Below are 21,945 nucleotides of genomic sequence, written 5' to 3' on the forward strand. Positions count from 1 at the left end.
CCATCTTCCAAACATAACTTTTGCCTCCACCTCAGCCCCCTTGGCATGCCTTGGCCCATGCCTTCACCCTCATTCCACCACCCCAGCCACACACACAGTTTTCCTCCTGAAAACTGAGATCCCGCTCATCTTGCAAACCCTGGGTCAATTACCAGCTCTTTCCTGAAGTCCTTTCAGAACAACATGGGAACAGCTCTCTCTCCTTCCTTTCTGACATCCAGTGAGAACCAGTGTTATCATTCTTCTTTTTTTTTTTTTTAAGATTTTATTTATTTGAGAAAGAGAGAGAGAATTGGAGAGAGCGAGCATGAGCAGGGAAGAGAGAGAGAGAAAGGCAGGACTCCCTGCTAGGCAGGGAGCCCCCAATGAAGGGCTCCATCCCAGGACCCTGGGATCGTGACCTGAGCTGACAACAGATGCTCAACCGACTGAGCCACCCAGGCGCCCCTCCTACCATTATTCTTTACTTCATCTTTATTGCTTACTATTCTCAAACACTCAGTTGTTCTGTGAATAGATCTCCTCACCATTCAACACAATGCATCCCTAAAAGTTATAAAGGAAAGTAGACTTTGATTCATGTTTTCTACTTGGCACCATGCATTATTCCAATAACAAGGGGTAACACATAAACCAGAGGTGAGACCAACAGTGTGTTATAAAACCAAAAAAAATACAACACCTCCATATCTCAAATGGAATTTGGGGGAGAAATAAAACTATGGCTTAAGTCATAGTGCTGTAGGGCTATAATGGATATGAGATCTCTAGTACAAGCACCTCACTTCACAGGTGGGGATCCAGGGCACAAAGGCGGTGAGAAATGTGCCCTGAATTTCAGAACTGGATAGAGTGGAATGGAACTCAAGCACAGCTCTGTTGACACACAGACCAAAGCCCTTTCTAGTATACTCTGCTGCCCTGCTATAAATGCCTATTAAAAGGGGCATGCATACTTTACACACTGATTATTTAAGGAGGCTTAATTTGCAATAAAGTGTTCATCTACCATAAAGAATAAAACTACTGAACCATAAATCTAAAACCAATATACTCCCCATAATAAACATTAAACAAACAATAACACAAATAAAAACCCCCAGCAAGCTCCTGGAGAGCATAGCCATGCATTTGTTCCCACGGTTCCTGGCACACCAGGGTCACATGTATGCTGTGGGTGAACCCACAGTCCATCACTGGCCTCCTTAGGCTTCACACACGGCTGGTCACTAGAGCTATAAAAACTATCCAGGGGAAATCTGAACACCTTTTCCTTCTCCCATAAATCTCCCAGTAGCATGCAGAGATAATCCAAAAATTAATTGATCATTTAATTCAAAGATTAATTTGCAGCATGTAAATAATTTGAAGCTGTCACTAAAAACCTTAATTGAGAGGATTTAGAACTATCACTCTGAACCCAGGGTGAATGCTGGTTTATGTGGGGAGTTTTGAAAACAATTTCCTCAGTCCTCACCAATTGCATCAGAATCTCAGGGGTGGGATCTGAGCATCATTTTTTTTTTAATCAATATACTTTAATTCTGATACACTGTGAGAGCTATGAGCTACTTATTTGGAGATAGATGTTTGGTCAGGTAGGTCCTTCCCTCTTTTTTTCTTATATTTTCTACCCAGACTAGCAGAATTTTTTCAGTTTCAAGGGACAGAAACCCAACCTACTTAGGCTCAAAAGAAAACCTGCTCTTATACCTGAAGTCAGGACCGAACGTGGCCCTGGGAGTGAGACGCACCAGGAGCTTACTGCCCTCAGGATATCCACCTTTGGAGTCTCTCTCCCACTTGGTGCCCTCCTGTGCCTGTTTTCCTAGCTCAAATTCTATGCCCAGTCCTGCCAATCATTCCCCGGCTTACTCCTTCAACTACTGTGCCTCTCACATGACAGGCAGCTTACAGGCAAAGCCATAAATGCATAGGAGGAAGCACTGCCTTCTTCTCACCTAGCGTGTGCAGTGAACATGGCCAGAGAAAAGCATAATCCTGCTGATGAGTCTCACTTTAAATCAATGACCTCAAATCTCAAATGGCCCTGAATTCTGTCTAGCAATCATGCCACATTTCCCTACTCCATTCACTATCCCATGTTGCTGAACAACTAAATCATATTTTCTCTTCCCTTTGTTCCTCAAATTTCTAACACCTTGCGCCCCCTCCCCATTTTACTCTCATCCGATGACACTGCTTTCTACTTTACAGGAAAACTAAAGTAATCTGAGGACAACCTTCACAGGCTCTCAGCACCACATCCAGGCACCAACCAGCACTGCACACCCGTGCTCTGCCTTCCTGCCTTATTCTATGAAGGGACAATTCAGGCTCCTGTGTAATCCAACCCTCCTCTTGCACATGAGATCCTGCCTCGAATGGTTAATTCTGTGTCAATTTGACTAGGCCTTGGTGCCCAGACATGTGGTAAAACATTATCCTGACTATTCTTGTGAGGGTGTTTTTGGATCAGATTAACATTTAAATTGGTAGACTCTCAATAAATCAGATTGCTCTCCATAATGTTGATCAGCCTTATTCAACCAGTTAAAGGCCTGAATAGACACACACACACACACACACACACACACACACACACACACACAAAGCTGAATAGAACAAAAAAGGTGACTTCCTCCAAGCAAGAAGGGATTCTGCAGCAGATGGCCTCTGGACTTGAACTGCAACATTGGCTCTTTACTGGGTCTTCAGCCTATTGGCTGCAAATTTTGGACTTGCCAACTTCCATAATCACATGAGCCAATTCTTTATAATATATGTATTTATTATACACACACACCCACACACACAACCTTATTGGTTCTGTTTCTCTGGAGACCCCTGACTAATACACCATCCCTTTCATTAACACAAGAAATTCTGTCTAGAAATTCTTACCTCTCTGGTGTATATCATCATTTTCTCTTTCTATAGGATCCTACCCATTTGCATTCAAACATCCTGTCATTTCTCTTACATATATCTAAAAAAAAAAACAAAAAAACAAACAAAAAAAAAACCTTGCTTAATTAAATGTCCTCCATCAGCTCCTGCCCCCATTTCTCTGATTCCTTCTGCAACAAAACTTTTTGAACAATCTTTGTTGAAAGATTTATCTGTAGTCACTGCCTTCAATTTCATTCCTCCCTTTTTCCATTAAGCCTCCCCCAAACAGGTTTTCAGCAATCTCACTCCACAAAAACTTATCTTGTTAAGATCAACAGTGGTCTCTATCTCAGTAAATTCAAGAGTCCTTTCTTGGTCCTCTTCTCACCTGACTTGTCAGCAGCATTCAGTACAGTTCATCAGTCTTTCTTCCTTGACATTATTTCTTCACTTGGACACCATACTCCAAGGGTTTCCTTCTACCTTACTGATTGCCCCTTGCCAGTCCTCTTTCACTTAAATTCTGAATGTGGGAGTAGCTAAGGCTCAACCTTTGGTCCTTCTGCTCTTTTAGGCCTACACTATCCCCTTACACTCATCTACTATCATTGCCTTACTTCTCTATCTACATACTAATGACCCACAAATTTGTATCTCCAATCCAGACCTCTCTCCTGACCTTGAGACTCAAATATCCAACTGCCCACAGAGCATGTTCATTTAACTGTCCAAAGCCACTGATCTTCCCTCCCAAATCCACCCAATCTGCAGTTCTCTACATGAATTCATGGCAATTCTATCCTTCAGTTGTCAAGAAATCTTAGAGTCTCACTTCTCTCTTCCAGGAAATCTTGACAATTCTACCTTCAAAATCTAATCAGCTTCTGACTATTTTCACTACTTCCACTGCCAAAAACCCATTTGACCCAAGTCACAATCACTTCTTAACCTCCTGGTGGTTTGTGGCCTCCACCCTTCTCTCTATGCTGCAGCCAGAGTGATCATTTTAAATCACGAATCAGACTACCTGATTCCACTCTTGCTAATACTCCAATGGCTCCTCATTTTCCTAGGAATTAAAGCCAAAGCCTTACAATGGTCTTGAAGGCCTTTCACAATCTGACTATTTATTAGTCCTCTGACCTGATTTTCAACATCATATCACATTTCTCTCCTGCAATGCTGATCAGCTCACCATACACCAGAGACACCAGGCATGCCTCACCTTTCATTCCTTACACTGGTTGTTCCTTCTTACTGGAATCTTCACAATCTCCTCCTCCTCGATTTTTTCAATTCTTTGCTCAATATTACCTCCTCAATGATGGCTAACCTTATGAACCTATTAAAATTACAACTAGTCCCACTTTCAGATTCTTCTTATCCTGCTCTACTTTTTCCATAGCGTTTATTCACATGGTATATAATTTACTTATTTATTTTGTTTGTATTTAATGTCTGTCTCCAAGTTCCACAAGTGCAGATTTTTTGTGTCTGTTTTGTTCACTGGCATTCCCCAAGCATCTGAAACAATGCCTGGCACATATTTTGACACTCAAGAAACATTTGTTGAGTGAATGAAGAAGGATGATGTTCAGCTAATCTCTTTGATTTTTGTTTATTAGCAAAATCTTCTCCTAATGTAGAACTGCTTCCCTCAAGATAAGACAAATGGCTGTTAGTCATGTCCAGGTTCACATCTTTACAACTCTAGGACCATAAATGAATGGGATATACCCTGTCAACTGCAGTTTGAAAATTTCAGGTGGAAGACTCAGGTCATATGCCTTACCTTTAACCAATTACTTTGGCCTAGAAGACATATCTTGTGAAAGAATGGCAGATAACATTTATATGTAACATAAGATGTTGGTGAAGATATGACATTGATGAGCATTGTCCTGAGCTGGCAGTTAGTTACCTCAATTTATTTCTACTAACTACCCATCACTCTTTCCTTTTTCCCAATAAAAACCATGAAGGTAGAACTGAAGGAAAAATAATGTCTATGCATACAACTGCAAATATAATTATACAAAGATAATACTATAACACAGCATCTCACAGACACTGAATATTCAATATATCCAAAAAGTGGACTCATACTCTTAGCCCCAAATCCTCCTAGTAAACAGTCTCTATCTTATCAAATGGCCCAGTTCCAGTCACTCAGACCATAACAAAAGAGTAATCCTTACACCTTTCCCATCCCCCTCCTTCCATCTACACGTAATCTAACGCCAAGTCTAGTAGTTCCTTCTCCTAAGAATTTCTTTAATCTAGCCCCCCACCATCAACACTTGTTTTTCTGTGCTTTATCTCCATCCTGATTATCTATTATATTGAACAGTGGAATTGCTTGATTATTTATGTGTCTCTATAGATTTTGAGTTCCTTGAGGACAGAAACTGACTTTTATCTCTGTAGGTAAGCAATAAATATTTGTTCAATTGAACCAAAAAGAACATACTAAGGGGAAACTAATGGATTTAAGAGATAGGTGTTGGGATAGAAAATCTACTTCTTTTGCCTTTATGATTGTTAAGAAATTCATGTCAGTACTAACAATTGACACCAGTAGCCTCAACTTCTCCTCCCAGTGCAAGTCAGCCTTAGAAGATCATGTGAAAGAAACTAAGTAGGTAAACATGGACCAATATAGGTGTTAAGCAATACTGAATTAATAGAGTAGGGAAATGTGAACACTAAAGACTGAGATTGGGACTTATTTGTATATATCTTCCCAATTCAGTTATAAATTCCTTGGAGGCAGAAATGGTATTTTATTCTCCTTTCTACTCACCTCGAGGTATCCCATGTTGTAGGAATTCAAGAACTATTTACTAAATAGTGCATATCTGCTTTTCTTCAAGGGTCTGAGCAAAGAAACCTTTCATATTCATCCATCTGCCTCCAAAATTATTTCTGATCCTCCGGGGTAAAATAACTTGTGGAAAGTCTTACCTCAAATAAATAGCAGAGCTAGTATTCAAACTCCTCCTTCTCTCTCTGGTTCTAAAGCCCTTACCGTCAATCATTCTGCCATATTGGCACCTGAAATATTCTGAATAAATGTAAATATGGGTGGTCAAATACCTCACCCTCTTCTATTTCACTTTTGTACCAAGGTTCTTCTGATTTATTTTTTGAAATGGACTTCCTGTTTCTGATCTGAGTTCTGGGGACATGCTTAGATTTCCAAATGTCCCTACCCAATCCCATTCAAATAACTCTTTTCTCTAATTCTCAAAAAGAATGTTGTTCTCAGTCTTCAGGAATGAGATGTTTCTTATGGTCCTGAACTCACTATGGGATTCAAGGTCTTAAAATCATTATATGTTGTGCCTTTAAACTACTCTTGTAGTTTACAAGTAGTCTAAGAGTAATTCCCAATAATTGGCTTAGCTCTAACTCACATGGAGACATATGTCATATTCTTTACAGTCCAACTGTGTATGTCAGGTTTCATATCCTTTTGTGAACCAAAATTGACTAAAAAGAAAAATGTCCACAGGCTTTATTTATAGTCCATATTGTGATGAGCATTGGTTCTATTTAAGGATAGTTCTTTTTAAATTATTAATGTATTACTTATTGAGTACCTACAATAAGCCAGCATTTATTTCTAGGTGCTAGGGACATAGAGATGAATAAAAAGCAGACTCTGATTCTCATCCTAGTTGCTGACACACTGGCCAAGGAGCAATGTATATTGGTTAGTAATTATGATACATTGTGATGTGAAATCTAAGGTGCTGGTGGAAGCTGAAGGAGATAGTAAACTTTGCCTGAGAAGAAGCTGGAAAAGCTCCAGAGAGGTGCAGCTTTTATGTTAGGTCTAAAAGGTTAGAAAGAAGGGTATTGCAATGGAGTCAGAAGACATACTGTGTTTGAGGACACGTACATTGTGTATAGCTGAAATATGTGTAATCTGAGAGGTTAATGTGAGAATGGCAATGTCCCTATAGAATCAGATTATTCCCAAAGTGATTATCTAGTCTGACTTCCTTTTTTTTTTTTTTTTTTTTTTTTTTTTTTTTTTTAATTTATTTATTCATAGAGACACAGCTAGAGAGAGAGGCAGAGACACAGGCAGAGGGAGAAACAGGCACCATGCAGGGAGCCCGACGTGGGACTTGATCCCGGGTCTCCAGGATCACACCCTAGGCTGCAGGCGGCGCTAAACCACCGCGCCATGGGGGCTGCCCTAGTCTGACTTCCTTATTTACACATGTGAAAACTGAGGCTCAGAGAGAGTGAGAAATATTATCATGCCATTTCCTCTGTCATGGGAATTCCATTATTTCTGATTTCATAAATATCATGATCCTAGTTGTTCTATTAAAGATAAGTTTTCTAAGCTCTTTTCTTTCCTTTTGAAATGGATTTTTTAAAAGATTATACTTTTATTTATTTGTCAGAGAGAGAGAGAGAGAGCACAAGCAGGGGGAGCGGCAGGCAGAGGGAGAGGGAGAAGCAGGCTCCCCACCAAGCAGAGAGCCCAACATGGGGCTCAATCCCAGGACCCTGGGATCATGACCTGGGCTGAAGGCAGAAGGTTCAGGAGCCCCTCTAAGTTATTTCTTTAACCTGTTAAATTGTAGAATTCCAATGAAAGCCTGGAGAGTAGTTGGAAAAGAAAAGCATTCACTACTATAGATTCTTCTTTACTTGATCTTACCAAGGCTTCAGAGACCTGTGAAAAATAAGCTCCAGATATCTGTAGCCAAAATTCTAGTCATTTTTCTAAAGTCAACCTGTGACAGGCAGTTGTAAAACAACAAAAAAAGACAATGGGGGAAGGTGAATAAATACGAAAGAAGAACAGTTTGTGAAGAGATGAAAACTTAGGGCTGGATCTTTGTCAAAGAACATCATTACTATTTACAGAACTGTTAATCACAAATGTCATGGCAATGACACTCTTTTTTATTTAATAGTTTATCTCTCTAGTAAAAAAAAAAAATACCCTCAACCCTTGGCTAGCAAATAAACTGCTGAACTTTTTTCACCTCGTTTTTGTTAAGTAGTTGAAAACAATATCCAATGTGGCACAAAGGAATCCAGGTTTACTTGAGACCTAAAATGAGAAAAATCCAAGAAGCATAGCAACACATATTATAGACCACCTGCAGGTTGCTTATGCTTATTGCTTACTGTTGTAGAGTAAATAGCTCTGAATCATTGTTATTATGGCTTTATTCCATGGTCCCTAAGAATGCTGTGGGAATTGGTTGTGGAATTGACAGAGACATCTCTCCTTATATGTTTCTTCCCTATTTTTCCTTTTGTTGATAATAAATTCTAAAAAAGGAGGGGGATTTGAAGATAAGCTTATGCATATCATATTAGAGTAATAAAACTGTCATTGTTCAAAGCTGTTGACAAATGAAAGCTGATCAATTTTAAGTGATTTCTTTTTAAAGATTTTATTCATTTATTTATTTATTTATTTATTTATTTATTTATTTATTCATGAGAGACACAAAGAGAGAGGCAGAGACATAGGCAGAGAGAGAAGCAGGGTCCATGCAGGGAGCCCAATGTGGGACTCGATCCCAGGTCTCCAGGATCAGCCCTGAGCCAAAGGCAGGCATTCAACCACTGAGCCACCCAGGCATCCCCAATATTAAGTGATTAAATAACTTAGCATTATTCTAAATTTCCCAAAGAAGTCATGAGATGTCCTACAAATCTGAGTTATCCTAAAATACCTGAAGGCCCTCTTACCCTATCATATAAACAGTGCTTGAGACTCTTTGGCTATGTGTTCCTAAGACACGAACAATTTTTAAAGTCCAAAAATAGACACTATTTCAGTTTTTGGTTCTATTTGGCCAGCATTTCTTCTCAAACATGACTGTTTTAAAGGAGTACAAATACAGAGTTTCAAAGAGGGACTGAGTTATCTTAGTCCCACTAAAGCAGATTGAGGAAACTGACATGAATCAGTCACTTTAGCTTCTAAAAAAGGAAAGACTAGCCCTTTAAAAATATTATAGTTGCCTATAAAGTGGAGCATAATTTACATATATCTTCCAATGCAGTGTAATTAAGAACATTTTCACCTACCTCCTCAACTTCATTAACTTATATTTAGAACTAGAGAAACTTTCTATAGTAGATCTCTAGTGAACAAAGGGAAAAACACAAGAACAAATAAAATATATAGATGCTTCTCGAATATGATTTTTTGCTTGAATATTTTTGGGATCTATATTTGTCTCAAGGTAAGGCAAACATTGCCTACGAAGTCAATCACAATATACCAGGGTTCAAGCATAAAATGAGAAGGAGTATTGTGCTAAGATGCACTCTAGCAAGACTATTCTATTATAGATTCATCTTGTAAAAAAACAAGCCCATGTAGCGTCATTTTATAAAACAACAACAACAAAAAGACGATGGGGGAAGGTGAATAAATACGAAAGAAGAACAGTTTGTGAAGAGATGAAAACTTAGGGCTGGATCTTTGTCAAAGAACATCATTACTATTTACAGAACTGTTAATCACAAATGTCATGGCAATGACACTCTTTTTTACGTAATAGTTTATCTCTCTAGTAAAAAAAAAAAATACACTCAACCCTTGGCTAGCAAATAAACTGCTGAACTTTTTTCACCTCGTTTTTGTTAAGTAGTTGAAAACAATATTCAATGTGGCACAAAGGAATCCAGGTTTACTTGAGACCTAAAATGAGGAAAATCCAAGAAGCATAGCAACACATATTATAGACCACCTGCAGGTTGCTTATGCTTATTGCTTACTGTTGTAGAGTAAATAGCTCTGAATCATTGTTATTATGGCTTTATTCCATGGTCCCTAAGAATGCTGTGGGAATTGGTTTTCCACACCTTTCTTTTTTTGGTTAAAACATCCCATTTACAGAATAAGTTAGAAAAGCTATGTGGTGGCCATGTTATCCACAGCCAAAAGACTCTATCCACCTGCAGTGGGGTAGGTTCCATCTCCAAGGCCTCTCTGTATGGTAACTCTAGAGATTAAAATAAGAGGGGGAAAGTTCTATAAATAAATATGGAGAATTTCAGTATAGAGAGAAAACACTGATTTGAATCAATTCCTTTAGAAAAATAAAATTTTCGAAGCTTCTGCTTCTGGATTCCTTCCCTTAAAAAGTAAGTGCCATTTCAACTTCAAAATATGTCCTGTTTTTAGAATTGGGGTATTAAGCTACGTACTATTGCCCACAAATGCATCAGAGTCACAAATGCTGTGGTCAAAAGTCTTTACCCTTCTTCAGTTGACTGGTGATTTCATATGTTCTAGAAATATTTTTATCTTTTGGCATGATGCTCTATACCATATGGCACAACACACTGACAAGCAAAAAGGGTAGAACTAGTTTGAAATATATACACATATATACACACATATATTTATACATTTATATATTCACACACACACACACACTGAATGTATAGTGAAAGAATTTGCATGTATGCCTGCAAAGAAATATAAGGGCAAAGTTACACATTCTGCATATAGTGCTGAGATTTTTGTCCATGTGAAAAAGTCCATCAAAATCCAAAGCAAGATTGAAAGTTCACTATAGGCCTGAAAGCATTCAAGAGACATATCAAGAACCACTATGCTTTGCTACATCGAGTAATATTTGAACTGTCTATAACACTCTCTCACACAATATTTAATGCTGCTTCTGCAAGTGCAACAGTAACTGCAGCAATGATAGGTGCAACAGCTTGTATAATCCACTTCTAAAGAATTGTTCAAATGGGAAATACACTAAACTGTCTTTAATTGATTCCCAAAGGGTGAAAAAGACTTACTCTTTGATTTCAGGTTGCTTCAACATTGTTTTCAACCCTCTGAAAACAGTGATCTTGAATCAAATTTTACAAGTTTTCAGATAGATTAAGGTGTCTCTTGGCCTGCTTACTATTCTTTGTGGTCAAGAGGCATGTTCCACTAGAAGCAAACATAGAGGAAAAGCTTCCTGACAACGACTTCTTGGAGATGACCCCAAAAGCACAAGAAACAAGCAAAAATAAAGAAGTGGGACTACATCTAACCAAAAAGCTTTTGCACAGCAAATGAAACAATAAAATGAAAAAGCAACCTACAAAATGGGAGAAATATTTACAAACCATATACTTGCTGAAGCATTCATCTCCAAAATGTATAAGGAAGTCCTACAATTCAAATGGAAAGCAAACAAACAAAAAACTGATTTTAAAATGGACAAAGGAACTAAATAGACATTTTTCTTAAGAAGATGTATTAATGGCCGACAGGTTATGAAAAGGTGCTAATCATCAGGTTAATGCAAATAAAAACCAGAATGATATCACCCAGGATGGCTATTATCAAAAAACCAAGGGGTACATGGTTGGTTCAGTCACTTAAGCTCTGATTCTTGATTTTGGCTCAGGTCATGTTCTAAAGTCATGGGATCAAGCCCCCTGTCTAGCTCTATGCTCAGTGGGGAGTCTGTTTGAGATTCCCTCTCTTGCTCTGCCACTTCTCCTACCCATGTGCACTCTCTCTCTCTCTCAAATAAATAAATAAATCTTAAAAAAATAAAAACAAAAACAAAGAATAACAAGTGTTGGCAAATATGTGGAGAAAATGGGACCTTTATACAGTATGGGTGGGAATGTTGGTACCGCTATTCTGAATAGCAATACAGAATTTCTTCAAAAAATTAAAAATGAAACTACCGAGTAATCCAGCAATCACATTTCTGGGTATATATTCAAAAAAAATTTTAATCAGGATCCTATGATATGCATTCCCATGTTCATTAAAGCATTATTCACAATAGTCAAGATATGGAAGCAATCTAAGTATCTATCTACAGATAAGTGGATAAAGAAAATGTGATATATAAATAAAACGGAATATTAGTAACCCCTAAAAAGGTGGGAAATCCCACCATTTGAGATAACTTGGATGAAGCTGAAAGACATTACGCTAAGAAAAATAAGCCAAATGTAGGACAAATACTACATGATACCACATATAATTTATGGAATCTAAAATAGTCAAACTCAGAAGAAGAAAGTAGAACGAATGAACATTACTAGGGGCAAGAAGAGGGTGTAACAAAGAAGCATTAGTCAAAGGGTATAAAATTTCAGTTATACAAGATGAATAACTCCTAGAAATCTGTACAGTATTGTGATTAGGGTTAATAATACTATATTACATACTTAAAAATCTGCTAAGAGCATAGATACTATGTCAAGTGTTCTTTTCATCATCATCATAAATAAAGATGGGAGGAAATTTGCATGTGATGGACATGTTTATGGCAGTTTCATGGATGTATACTTAACTACAAACTCATCAAATTATACATATTAAATATGTGCAGACTTGTATATGTCCAAAAGGGGAAAAAAGGGCAGGGGGACCTAGGAGAATAGGATCATTTGTCCTATTCTCCATTGTATCTGAAAAAAGGGCAGTCTGGGCAAGCAGTGAATCTTAAATTCTCTGCTGAATCATTAAATGAATAGGAGAAAAAGCCAGTGTATAAGATAAGGAAAAAGACATATTTTCTCACATTGTCCATCAGATGTGACTTTCACACAGTCTAGTGCAAGAGGGAGATAGACTATTATTATTTGCTTTTCTTAGATTTAACACATTCTTCTTTTAAAGTCCTAAAATATGTCTTCTTGTCTTAATTAAATTTCCACTAGTGATGCTTAAAAGTTGTATTAGATCTTAATACTTTAGTTTTCAGTTAAGGGTAAATGTGTATGTCAGAACATTATTGCAAAGATTTAAAAAGAATAAGAGAAAAAGATAAAATAGTGTTAAATTTTTGGACATAAAGTTAAACTTGGTGGATCTGAATACTAGACTGCACTACATTTTGGTTGTATGACTTTGGAACATTATTTAAATGAGACTTACTTTTTACCTCTACAAAATGAGAAAAGTTATTGTGAGGGAAGACTCAATAAATTTAACAATTTAATAATGAATATGAAATACTTGCCTCTATGTCCAGTAGGCATAGGAAGTGCTTAAAAGTATTGGCTGTTATTATTATAACAAGTCAAAAATAATTTCATAGTATTATATACTCAATACACAAAAACAGATAAGAGTCAACAATACTATAGTAGCTAACCCTAAAGTGGTAACTGTCCATCGTCCAAAGAAGTTAATCCCCTTACATCTTGCCCCAAAAGGACAGCACTGCCAAAATACAATATCATGACACTAAATCCTCACTAGACAAGACTGAGCAACAAGCCGCTTGTCTTCCTGAGATAAAATTGTTTGGATGTTCATAGTTCCAAGTTACAGCTAATACAAAGCAATGCTTTCACCAGGACAATTTTGATTTTCAAGCAGAAAACATGGTGTTTCTAATAGTTTATAAGTAATTATCCTACGATTATTGAAGCATACTAAGGACCAAAATGCGTGTGATTGTATGTGATTAACCAAACTAGGCTCAGCCCTTTCTCAAAGGAGCTCTGATCTGTTAAATAAAGTACACTGTCCACCTATGCCAGGGAAGAGAATCATAAGCACAGTTATCAAATCCAGCACTTAGAACTAAAAGTTAATAGTACCTATGTTTAAACTCTGAATTTGAAGAAACAGGAATTTTAGGACTTGGCTGCACTCCAATTGCTATGTTTTCAGTTAGGTTTATGCTAAAGAATAACCATTGCACTGTTAGGTTCTCTATTTATAAATACTCATGATAGGTAAGCACTTGCTATGACATCTTCACTATTTAATTACAGCAGCAGAAAACGTGTTATGTATGACATTTGATGAATCATTTTTGTATGCAGTTTGTATATTTTGACATCAATATCTACAACTCTAAAATATTCACATTAGAAATAAAGAATTACCACATTGAATTGTCCATTTATTTATTCATCCTTCATTTCTTATGACAAATATACACTGAGAAACTAGTCAGTAAAGCATCGAAAGTTTCTTCTTTATTAATATCAACTATTTAGGATAAAATTATGAGGAGAAATGACAATGGATTTAAATCCTGTTATGGTTGCACTTTTATTAAAATTTCTATTAATTTCTGTATTAAGCAATTATAGACTTAATTAATCCTTTCCACTTTCCTATAAACCAAAAAAAGAAAAGAAAAGAAAAGAAAAGAGAAAGAAAGAAAGAAAGAAAAAAAGAAAGAAAGAAAGAGAAATCCCATCCCAAATATTTCTGTGTTGAAAAAAATGCCAAAGCCATAAAAATGAGCACTCTGGCTATAAAAATGCACAATATAATAGATGTCACCTTCTCTTATTCAGCAAAGTAGCTTTCTATAATTTTGTCCTTTGCCTTTCACACAAGAGTAACGTGAAGTAGTTTCAGTGGGATTTTACTTTGGATAAAATACAAAAATACTCTCCTACAAGAGGTTGTTAATCTTTCTTCTATAGCTGATGGTTCTCTCTGCTCTACTACTTTTGGGAAGTCAGTGAAGCGCAGCATCCCATCCCTCTAGGTCCCTTCAAATCCTCAGAGTCCTCTTTGCTTTATCCTCCACACTGTGGACAGCAGGATGCAGGGATGCACCATGTCTGGGAAATCAGAAATCTGACCAGTTCACATCTGGATCTCAATGTCTATAGCCTATGACTTATTTTCAAAATGATTTTAGAGATTCAGAGATGTAGGATATATAACAAGCATTCAAAACTTACTTGTATATTGATGGATAAGTAAGAGAGACTGATGAGCAGCCCATAATGATCTGTGAAGTTTAGGACCTCAAGTTCTCAAATTACTATGCATTAAAATAGTGATGAAGGCACTGAGTATTTAGAAATATTTATTTTCTGTCCTACTCCTAATAGGTAACCAGCAAAGTCACCTAAGGCCCCGTCTTTCCCACTCTGAACTTTCTTGCAAGAGGCAGTGTAGTTTAAGGCCCAGGGCATGGCAGATACGGCCATTGTATTAGTTCTCTGTGGTTACTATAACAAATTACCACAAATCTGTGGCTTACACAACACAAATATTATCTTACAGCTCTGTAGCCCAAAGTGGGTCTCATTGGGCTAAAACCAAGATGTTAGCAGGGCTTGGTCCTTTTCTGGAGGTTCTAGAGGGGAGTCTATTTCTTTTGTCTCTCTAGCTTCAAGAGGCTGCCCTCATTCTTTGTCTCTTGGACTCCTTACTCCATTTCCAAAGCTACCAGTGGTTAGTAGACGTCCTCTCCCACCTCCTTCTTCCTGTGTTAATATGTGATTACATTGAGCCCATCCAAAAATTCAGGATAAGATTACTTGATTAACAACCTTCATGTTACCTGCAACCCTAATCTCCCCTTTGCCAAGTAACCTAACAGATTCATAGGCTCTGAGAACTGAAGTGAGAACAACTTTGGTGTTGAGGGATCAAAAACCCAGTTCTACTTCTGAGTCAATCTGCAACCTTAGGCAAATGAGCTAATCTCTTATTGTGTTAGTCTCTTCTTCTGAAAAATAGCTCGGTAACAGTTATCTCATGAACCACAGTGAAGGTTAAATGAGATAATATATGCAAAACATCTCAGGAGAAAGTGTGGCATAAAGTAGTGCCTCAACATTGTTCAATTCTGTCTTCCCTTATCTTCCTCTCAAAAGTCAACATGCTAGTGGGCTGGAGCTGGATACTGGATCCAGGTCCATTGGGCTTTATAACTATGCTCTTTGCCTTACACTACACTGTCTTCTACAAGAAGGTCTCATTGCTGGGAAACACTAAAGTCATGGAGGACTTGACATACATAAATAGTCCCACGTGTCTAAGGTCAGCACTCCAAGATTTTATTCTTATAGAGGTAATGGATTTGTGCTGATCTAGTATAAATTTTTTTTTTTTAAGATTTTATTTATTTGAGACAGAGACACAGAACAAGCAGAGAGGAGGAACAGTGGGAGAGGGAGAAGCAGACTCACTGCTGAGTAGGAAGCCTAATGCAGGGCTCAATCCCAGGACCCTGAGATCATGACCTGAGCCAAAGGCAGATGCTTAACTGACTGAGCCACCTAGGCTCCCCTGACCTAGTATAAATTCTGAATTGATTTTTCTTAAGCAAACAGATACTATCTTCTAAGGGATAGCCATGATTTATCAGCAAATATGATCACAGCATTCAGTAATCCTTAGTGCTGACCCAATTCACAACATATTAAATGGTCACCTTGAAGGGCACACAAAGAAATAGTGAAGTGTCTTCAACGAGCTCACATGTTCCTATAATTACACAATTGGAAGATTCTCTACCTTCAGAACCTTCTCCTTTTTAAGTTATAAAATAAAACAGCAAGGCAAGCCTGAAATCTGTCTTAAATGGTAACAAGACCAATCCAAACACTTAAGTTTCATAAGGGAAAGTGTAGCACCATGCATAACTGATTACTCCTTGCCACAAATGTGCCTGGATATCTCTCTAGCACCTCCTATGTAAAAACATTAAAACCCACCTGTTAAATTCAGCACAATCTTGAGTAGAAAATTACTTTGCTTTCAGCTGCCCACATCTTTGTCCTATACTTTGTTATGAGAAAAGAGGAAGAAACAAGAAAAAAATCCACTAGTGATTGCAACCTAGCTCTTCTGATTGTCTAGGGAGTGGTAACAATTTGAGAGATCCAGAACACCATGGGTCTTGTTTGGGAGCAATCCATTAGAATGAGGAAATAACTGACCTATGTGATACAGTGATGTCAACAAATCAACATTTCAAAATAACACATTATCCATATAACCTTGACATCTTACAACTTGAAATCACTGAACTTTTACTTTGGCTCATACTAATCTTAACAGCATTTAAATCTTATTTCTTACCAATTACAGCATTTGGGGGGCAAAGGGATATGTGTGTTGGGGAAGAGGGATGCAAGAGGGAAGGAAAACCATCCCATTTTTCTCCTAAATAGTAACTAGGATAAAAAGGTTTCTGAGTAGTGATAAAGAAACCTAAAGGTACGAGTCAATTGTCTTTGAAGTTGATATCATACTTTACAAATTGTGTTTACATTTCTCATGCACTTCGCTTCTCACTTCTACCTTGTGTGGTAGCTGCTCTTTCCATTTTCCAGTTAGGCATAGTCAGGGGTCACAGAATTCATGGATCTTTTGAATCTCTTGCTGAGGAAGGAGATTCTCTCTGAGGTAGTCTGGAAAATGTCATTTGGTGAGGCAACCTCTTCTGGGCTCACTCTTTGAGGTGTTTTTTCCAGTTGAAGATTTACATAGTGCAAGTTCAGTTGTGCTCTCAGGACCTACTATTCTCTAATAGCACCTTCAGAAGGGTCTCAGCTCGGTCAAAACCTTAATCTTAGTCCAGTAAGACTCTGACCTCCAGAACTGTAAGAAAATAAGTCTGTGTGTCTTAAACCACTGAATTTGTAAAAATTTGGTATAGCAGCAATAGGAAACTAGTGCAATTTTGGTAGTTGAAATTGGCATCCTGCTGTGACAAATACCTAGACCTTGGGGAATGGGCAGAGGTTGGAAGAATTTTGAGGAAGACGACAGAAAAATATCCAGACTGCCATGAACAGATGTAGAAATACAGATGATAGCAACTCCCCTAGTAAGGACTCAGAAGAAAGTGAGGACTGTGGGAGAGAACATAAATATCATCTAAAAGCCTAATAGATCATAAGTTAAAGCCTGAATAGACCATAAGTAAAAATATTAACATTAAAGGCACAGCTAGTGAGGGCTCAGATTATATGAGGACATGCCATTGTGAACTGGACGAAAGGGATCCTTGTCTTAGAGTTGCAGAAAGCTCATCTACATTGTGTCCTGCAGTTATGTGGAAAGCAGAATCTATACAGGATGAACTTGGATATTGAGCTGAGGAGATTTCTAAGCAAAGTGTTGAAGGAGCAGCCCAGTTTGTCCTGTTGCTTATAGTAAAATGTGAGAGGAAAAATGTAGAAGCAGGGAAGAATTCTTGGGCACCAAGGAACCAGGAACTGATGTTTTGGGAAATTCTCAGCCTATCCAGACTGCAAACCCAGAGATTCACTGTCAAGAAAGACTGCTCTGGACAGAAAGCCAAGCATGTTGCTGGACAAATTTTTCTAGTGCCTGGGAAAAATCAAAAGGATGGAGTATTCTGTTAAAATCAGGGATAGATGGAGACCAGCCTTAAAGCTTCCCTGGATAGAACTAGTTTTTAGTCATTCAGGCCAAGCTTAATTTAGCTTATTTTGTGAGGCTAACTTGATCTGGATTATTTCTAGCCTATGCCTCTGGAAATGATAAGCAAAACTTGAATTGTTTCCCAAGGTTTATATGAGGTAACCACTGAAAACTGTAATAATGTAACCCATTACTGTGAAGATAAAACACTCACTGCTCTCTCACTACATAAGCCACTTTATAAAAATATACCCGAGACTCATTCCATGTTCTGGTTTGAGCACTTCCAGTCTGCGAACTGTCTTTCTGGTGTGTGCACAACTATTTCTTACTAATTACTACTTCAGTGATTCATTGGCTATTTTGAACTTTTGACATTCAGTCATACACACTCATTCACATGTAGAGTATTAGTCAGTCATTGAAAAGATGATGCATGTGACTGTTTCCCCTTAGCCATGACAAAAAAAAAAAAAGCCAGGAATATAAATGGTATGATCCAAGAAAAATCTGTGGAGGAACCTCTTCTGATTGAGTCAATCCTTCCGTACATGGAAGACCCATGATGTTCATGGGAATTTTTGTCCTAGGATGGATCATATCAAGATCCCCACACTAATTTAAATGATTTAAATGGTGAGATTCGGGACTTTCGAGTTGAATGAGATTTATATGAGATCTTGGACCTTGTAATAGGTTGAGATTTTTGTGAATGTTGGGTGGGGTGATATATTTTGCATGTAAAATGGACATAAATCTTTGGAGGTTAGAGGGAGTACTGTGCGAGGAAGAATAATGTTTCCCAAATACATCCATGTGTTAATCCCCCAAACCTATGAATATGTTACCTTACATGACAAAAAGGACTTTGCAGATGTGACTAAATTAAGGACCTTGAGATGGGAAGATTATCCTGGATTATCTGGGTGAGTTCAACATAATCACAAGGGTTCTTATAAAATAGAGGCAGGAATATTAGAGTATGAAAAAAAATTGAACTCTGGTGGTCTTTAGAAACTAGAAGAGATAAGGAAATGGATTCTCCCTAGGTCCACCAAAAGTAATGCAGTCCTGCCAACACCTTGATAGAGGCCAGTATGATGGGGGAACAGAGGACTAGCTGAGGACAAAAAGCACATTGACAAGTCCTTGAAATAGGTGAGTGGCATTCCTCTACAGACTCAACTGTCTCGATGTTCACACTTTGCTAAGGGCAGAAGGCAATCTTAGCCCGACCCCCCCCAGGATCCTGTAAGCCTACTTTAACATATAAAAATTCCCTTAGAAATTTCCCTTTATCTCTAAACCCCCAAGATACGTGTTGGCAATCATCCTCTAAGCACATGGCCCACCGATATACATCTGAAGGGTCTCATGACTCAGGTTTTATTAGACAGTAATAAGTGACCTTTTCCCAACAATATCCAGCCCCATCAAGGTCCTGGAAACCTTGCTTCCAAAATTCGTTAGAGAGTACACCTCTCCCAACTCCCAAGTATATAAAGAGCCACCCCTCACAGGCCTGGAGCAGCAGCTATTCCTGCCCACAGGTACTGTCCCAGTGCTTTAATAAAACCACCATTTTGCACCACAGACGTCTCAAGAATTCTATCTTGGTCGTTGGCTCTGGGCCTCACCCCACCAAACCTCACCTATATTCCAAAACTTCATCAACTAAGGCCCATTTCAGACTTCTAATTTCCAGAACTGCAGGATTTAAAAATCTGTTACTGCCCCCTCCCTATCATATTTTCTGTGAACACTTTCCTCTATTCATAATAAGCTCTTTAATTCTAAGTGTCCCCTTTAACACATATATAATTTAGTGCCACTCTGTATTTCATTTATTTAGAAGAATTTACCCATTTTATATTTATTTTATATTGTTCTGATAGGACTTTGTCATTTTTACACGGAATGGGAGGTAGGGAAAGAATAATAGAGACATGTTTGTTTTCAAGTTGGCCTTGCTAACCAGACTCCGTTTTCATATGTTGTCTTTATAATAATTTAGAAAGTATCGGGGATCCCTGGGTGGCTCAGCAGTTTAGCGCCGCCTTCAGCTCAGGGCTGATCCTGGAGACCTGGGATCCAGTCCCACGTCGGGCTCCCTGCATGGAGCCTGCTTCTCCCTCTGCCTGTGTCTCTGCCTCTCTCTCTCTCTCTGTCTCTCATGAATAAATAAATAAAATCTTTTTTTTTAAAAAAAGTATCTATATGTAAGTCAATTATTAGTAAAAAGTGGTGATTTTTAAAAACATATGTATCTAATTATCGACTTGCTGGAAACGAACTGAGGTTCCTAGCACCACCTAAATCATATCTTGAATTTATCGATTTTAAATGTGGTGTTGGCGAGGCGTAGACACGGTGGAAGATGGAACCTACAAAGAATCAAGTAACACTGAAATGTAACTATCCTAAATCCTCACGTTGGGCTCTAAAGCAAGAGCACAGCCATTGGAAAAGACAACCTGGGGGCGGGAATGGCACATCCCGGGAAAAATCACTAAAAATTTTCATGCGGCGGGGGGTGGGGGGGCAAGCAAAAGCTCCCTTCTGGAGTAGTCATCCATGCACATTCTAGAAACGTCCACAGGTATTTGAACGCAGTACAACGGTGCCATTTTTCCCAAACTATTGAGAAACAACCTGTATCACACACATATTTATTCATAGAAACACATCTGAGTGTGTATGTACAAACGCACGCACACACACGTGAATGTCAGATTTGTAATCACAAACAGAAAACACAATGATTTCGACTGAATGCTTTTATTTTGAATATGTTTCTAGTTCCACATTTCAAATCAGTTAAAGAAGTGACGCACTTTTAGTGTGTCGTTACCGCTCTTGTTCTAATAACACGAATACCGTAACTGCACAAAATACACACTATACGCTCATTTAGTAGTCAGCAAACTCCCACGAAGTAAACTGAGGCACAGAGAAACACCCAGAGAGATGGACCAGACCGCATCCTGCCGCCTTCCTGAAACTCTTCACTTTTACCTGAACGAAATGTTAAGAAAGTTCCCCCTCGAAATGCTCGAGTTCTAGGCCATAAAGCATCAACTAACTCCTTGTAGCTCAGCACCAAACCGCGTCTGCTCGGAAGCCATGCGCGATGCATAATGAATAATGCAAAGCCAGGGCTTCTTGCATACAACCTAGACGGGAGCGGAGCGGCAAGTCGAATTCGGTCCCCACGCTTTAATATGCATGCGGATGTATGGGGAGCGGAAGAAGGAGCCTTTGTCAGGACACACTGTGGTCCCCGAGCCGCCGCCGCCCGCGGCAAGTTCCGACTAGGCGCACCTGGAGCCGCGGCGGGCGGCGGGCGGCGGGCGGCTCCCTCGGGAGCCCGGGTCGCGCTCGGCCCGCGGGGACCAGGGCGCATGCGTGGCCCGGGAGCCCGGCCGCGCGGCGAGGCCGCGGGGGCGCTTACCTGGTGCGCCGGGCGCGCAGGCACAGGGCCCAGAGCAGCAGGGCCGCGGCGAGGAGCAGGCCCGGGACGCTGGGTAGCTGCGGCAGCCACGGCTCCAGCGAGAGGAGGCCCATGCCCGCCGACTCGTCTTCCGCCGCCGGGTTCCCGCGCGGCCGCGGCGCACAGCCTGGGGTGTCTCGGGGCGGCGACTCTGCTGCCTCCCGCGGCGTCTCTCGGCGCGCCCCACACCCCCGCCCCGGTCCCGGCGCCAGAGGCGGGCCTGCGCGCGGCGCTGCCGGGAATGTCACCGCGGGCCCCCGGGCTGAGTCTCCAAGTTCTCGCCTTCCCCTCCCTCCCCCGGCCCAGCCCCCACCCGCGCGCACCGCCCCGCTCGGCGACCGCCTCCGGCCCGGCGGCTCCTGGAGAACGCGGCCGGGGCTCCTGGGGGCCGGAAGGAGGCCCGGGAAGCGGGAAGGGGTTAGGAGCTCCTGACGAC

General features: G+C 39.5%; 1 protein-coding gene across 2 annotated transcripts in view; it reads right to left on the reverse strand.

Annotated features, from left to right (window-relative positions):
* The window catches only part of CYP7B1 (cytochrome P450 family 7 subfamily B member 1), a 174,405-nt gene extending 152,719 nt beyond the window's left edge, over nt 1–21,686 (reverse strand). For both annotated transcript variants that reach the window (XM_038579396.1, XM_038579398.1), the window contains exon 1: nt 21,471–21,686. In XM_038579396.1, the coding sequence (XP_038435324.1) occupies nt 21,471–21,583 (113 nt within the window). In that variant the 5' untranslated portion in view covers nt 21,584–21,686. The remainder of the gene's footprint in view (nt 1–21,470) is intronic.
* Nucleotides 21,687–21,945: the final 259 nt, after the last annotated feature.

Source organism: Canis lupus, chromosome 29 (assembly GCF_011100685.1).
Source record: "Canis lupus familiaris isolate Mischka breed German Shepherd chromosome 29, alternate assembly UU_Cfam_GSD_1.0, whole genome shotgun sequence".
In the NCBI taxonomy this organism is placed as follows: Eukaryota; Metazoa; Chordata; class Mammalia; order Carnivora; family Canidae; genus Canis; species Canis lupus.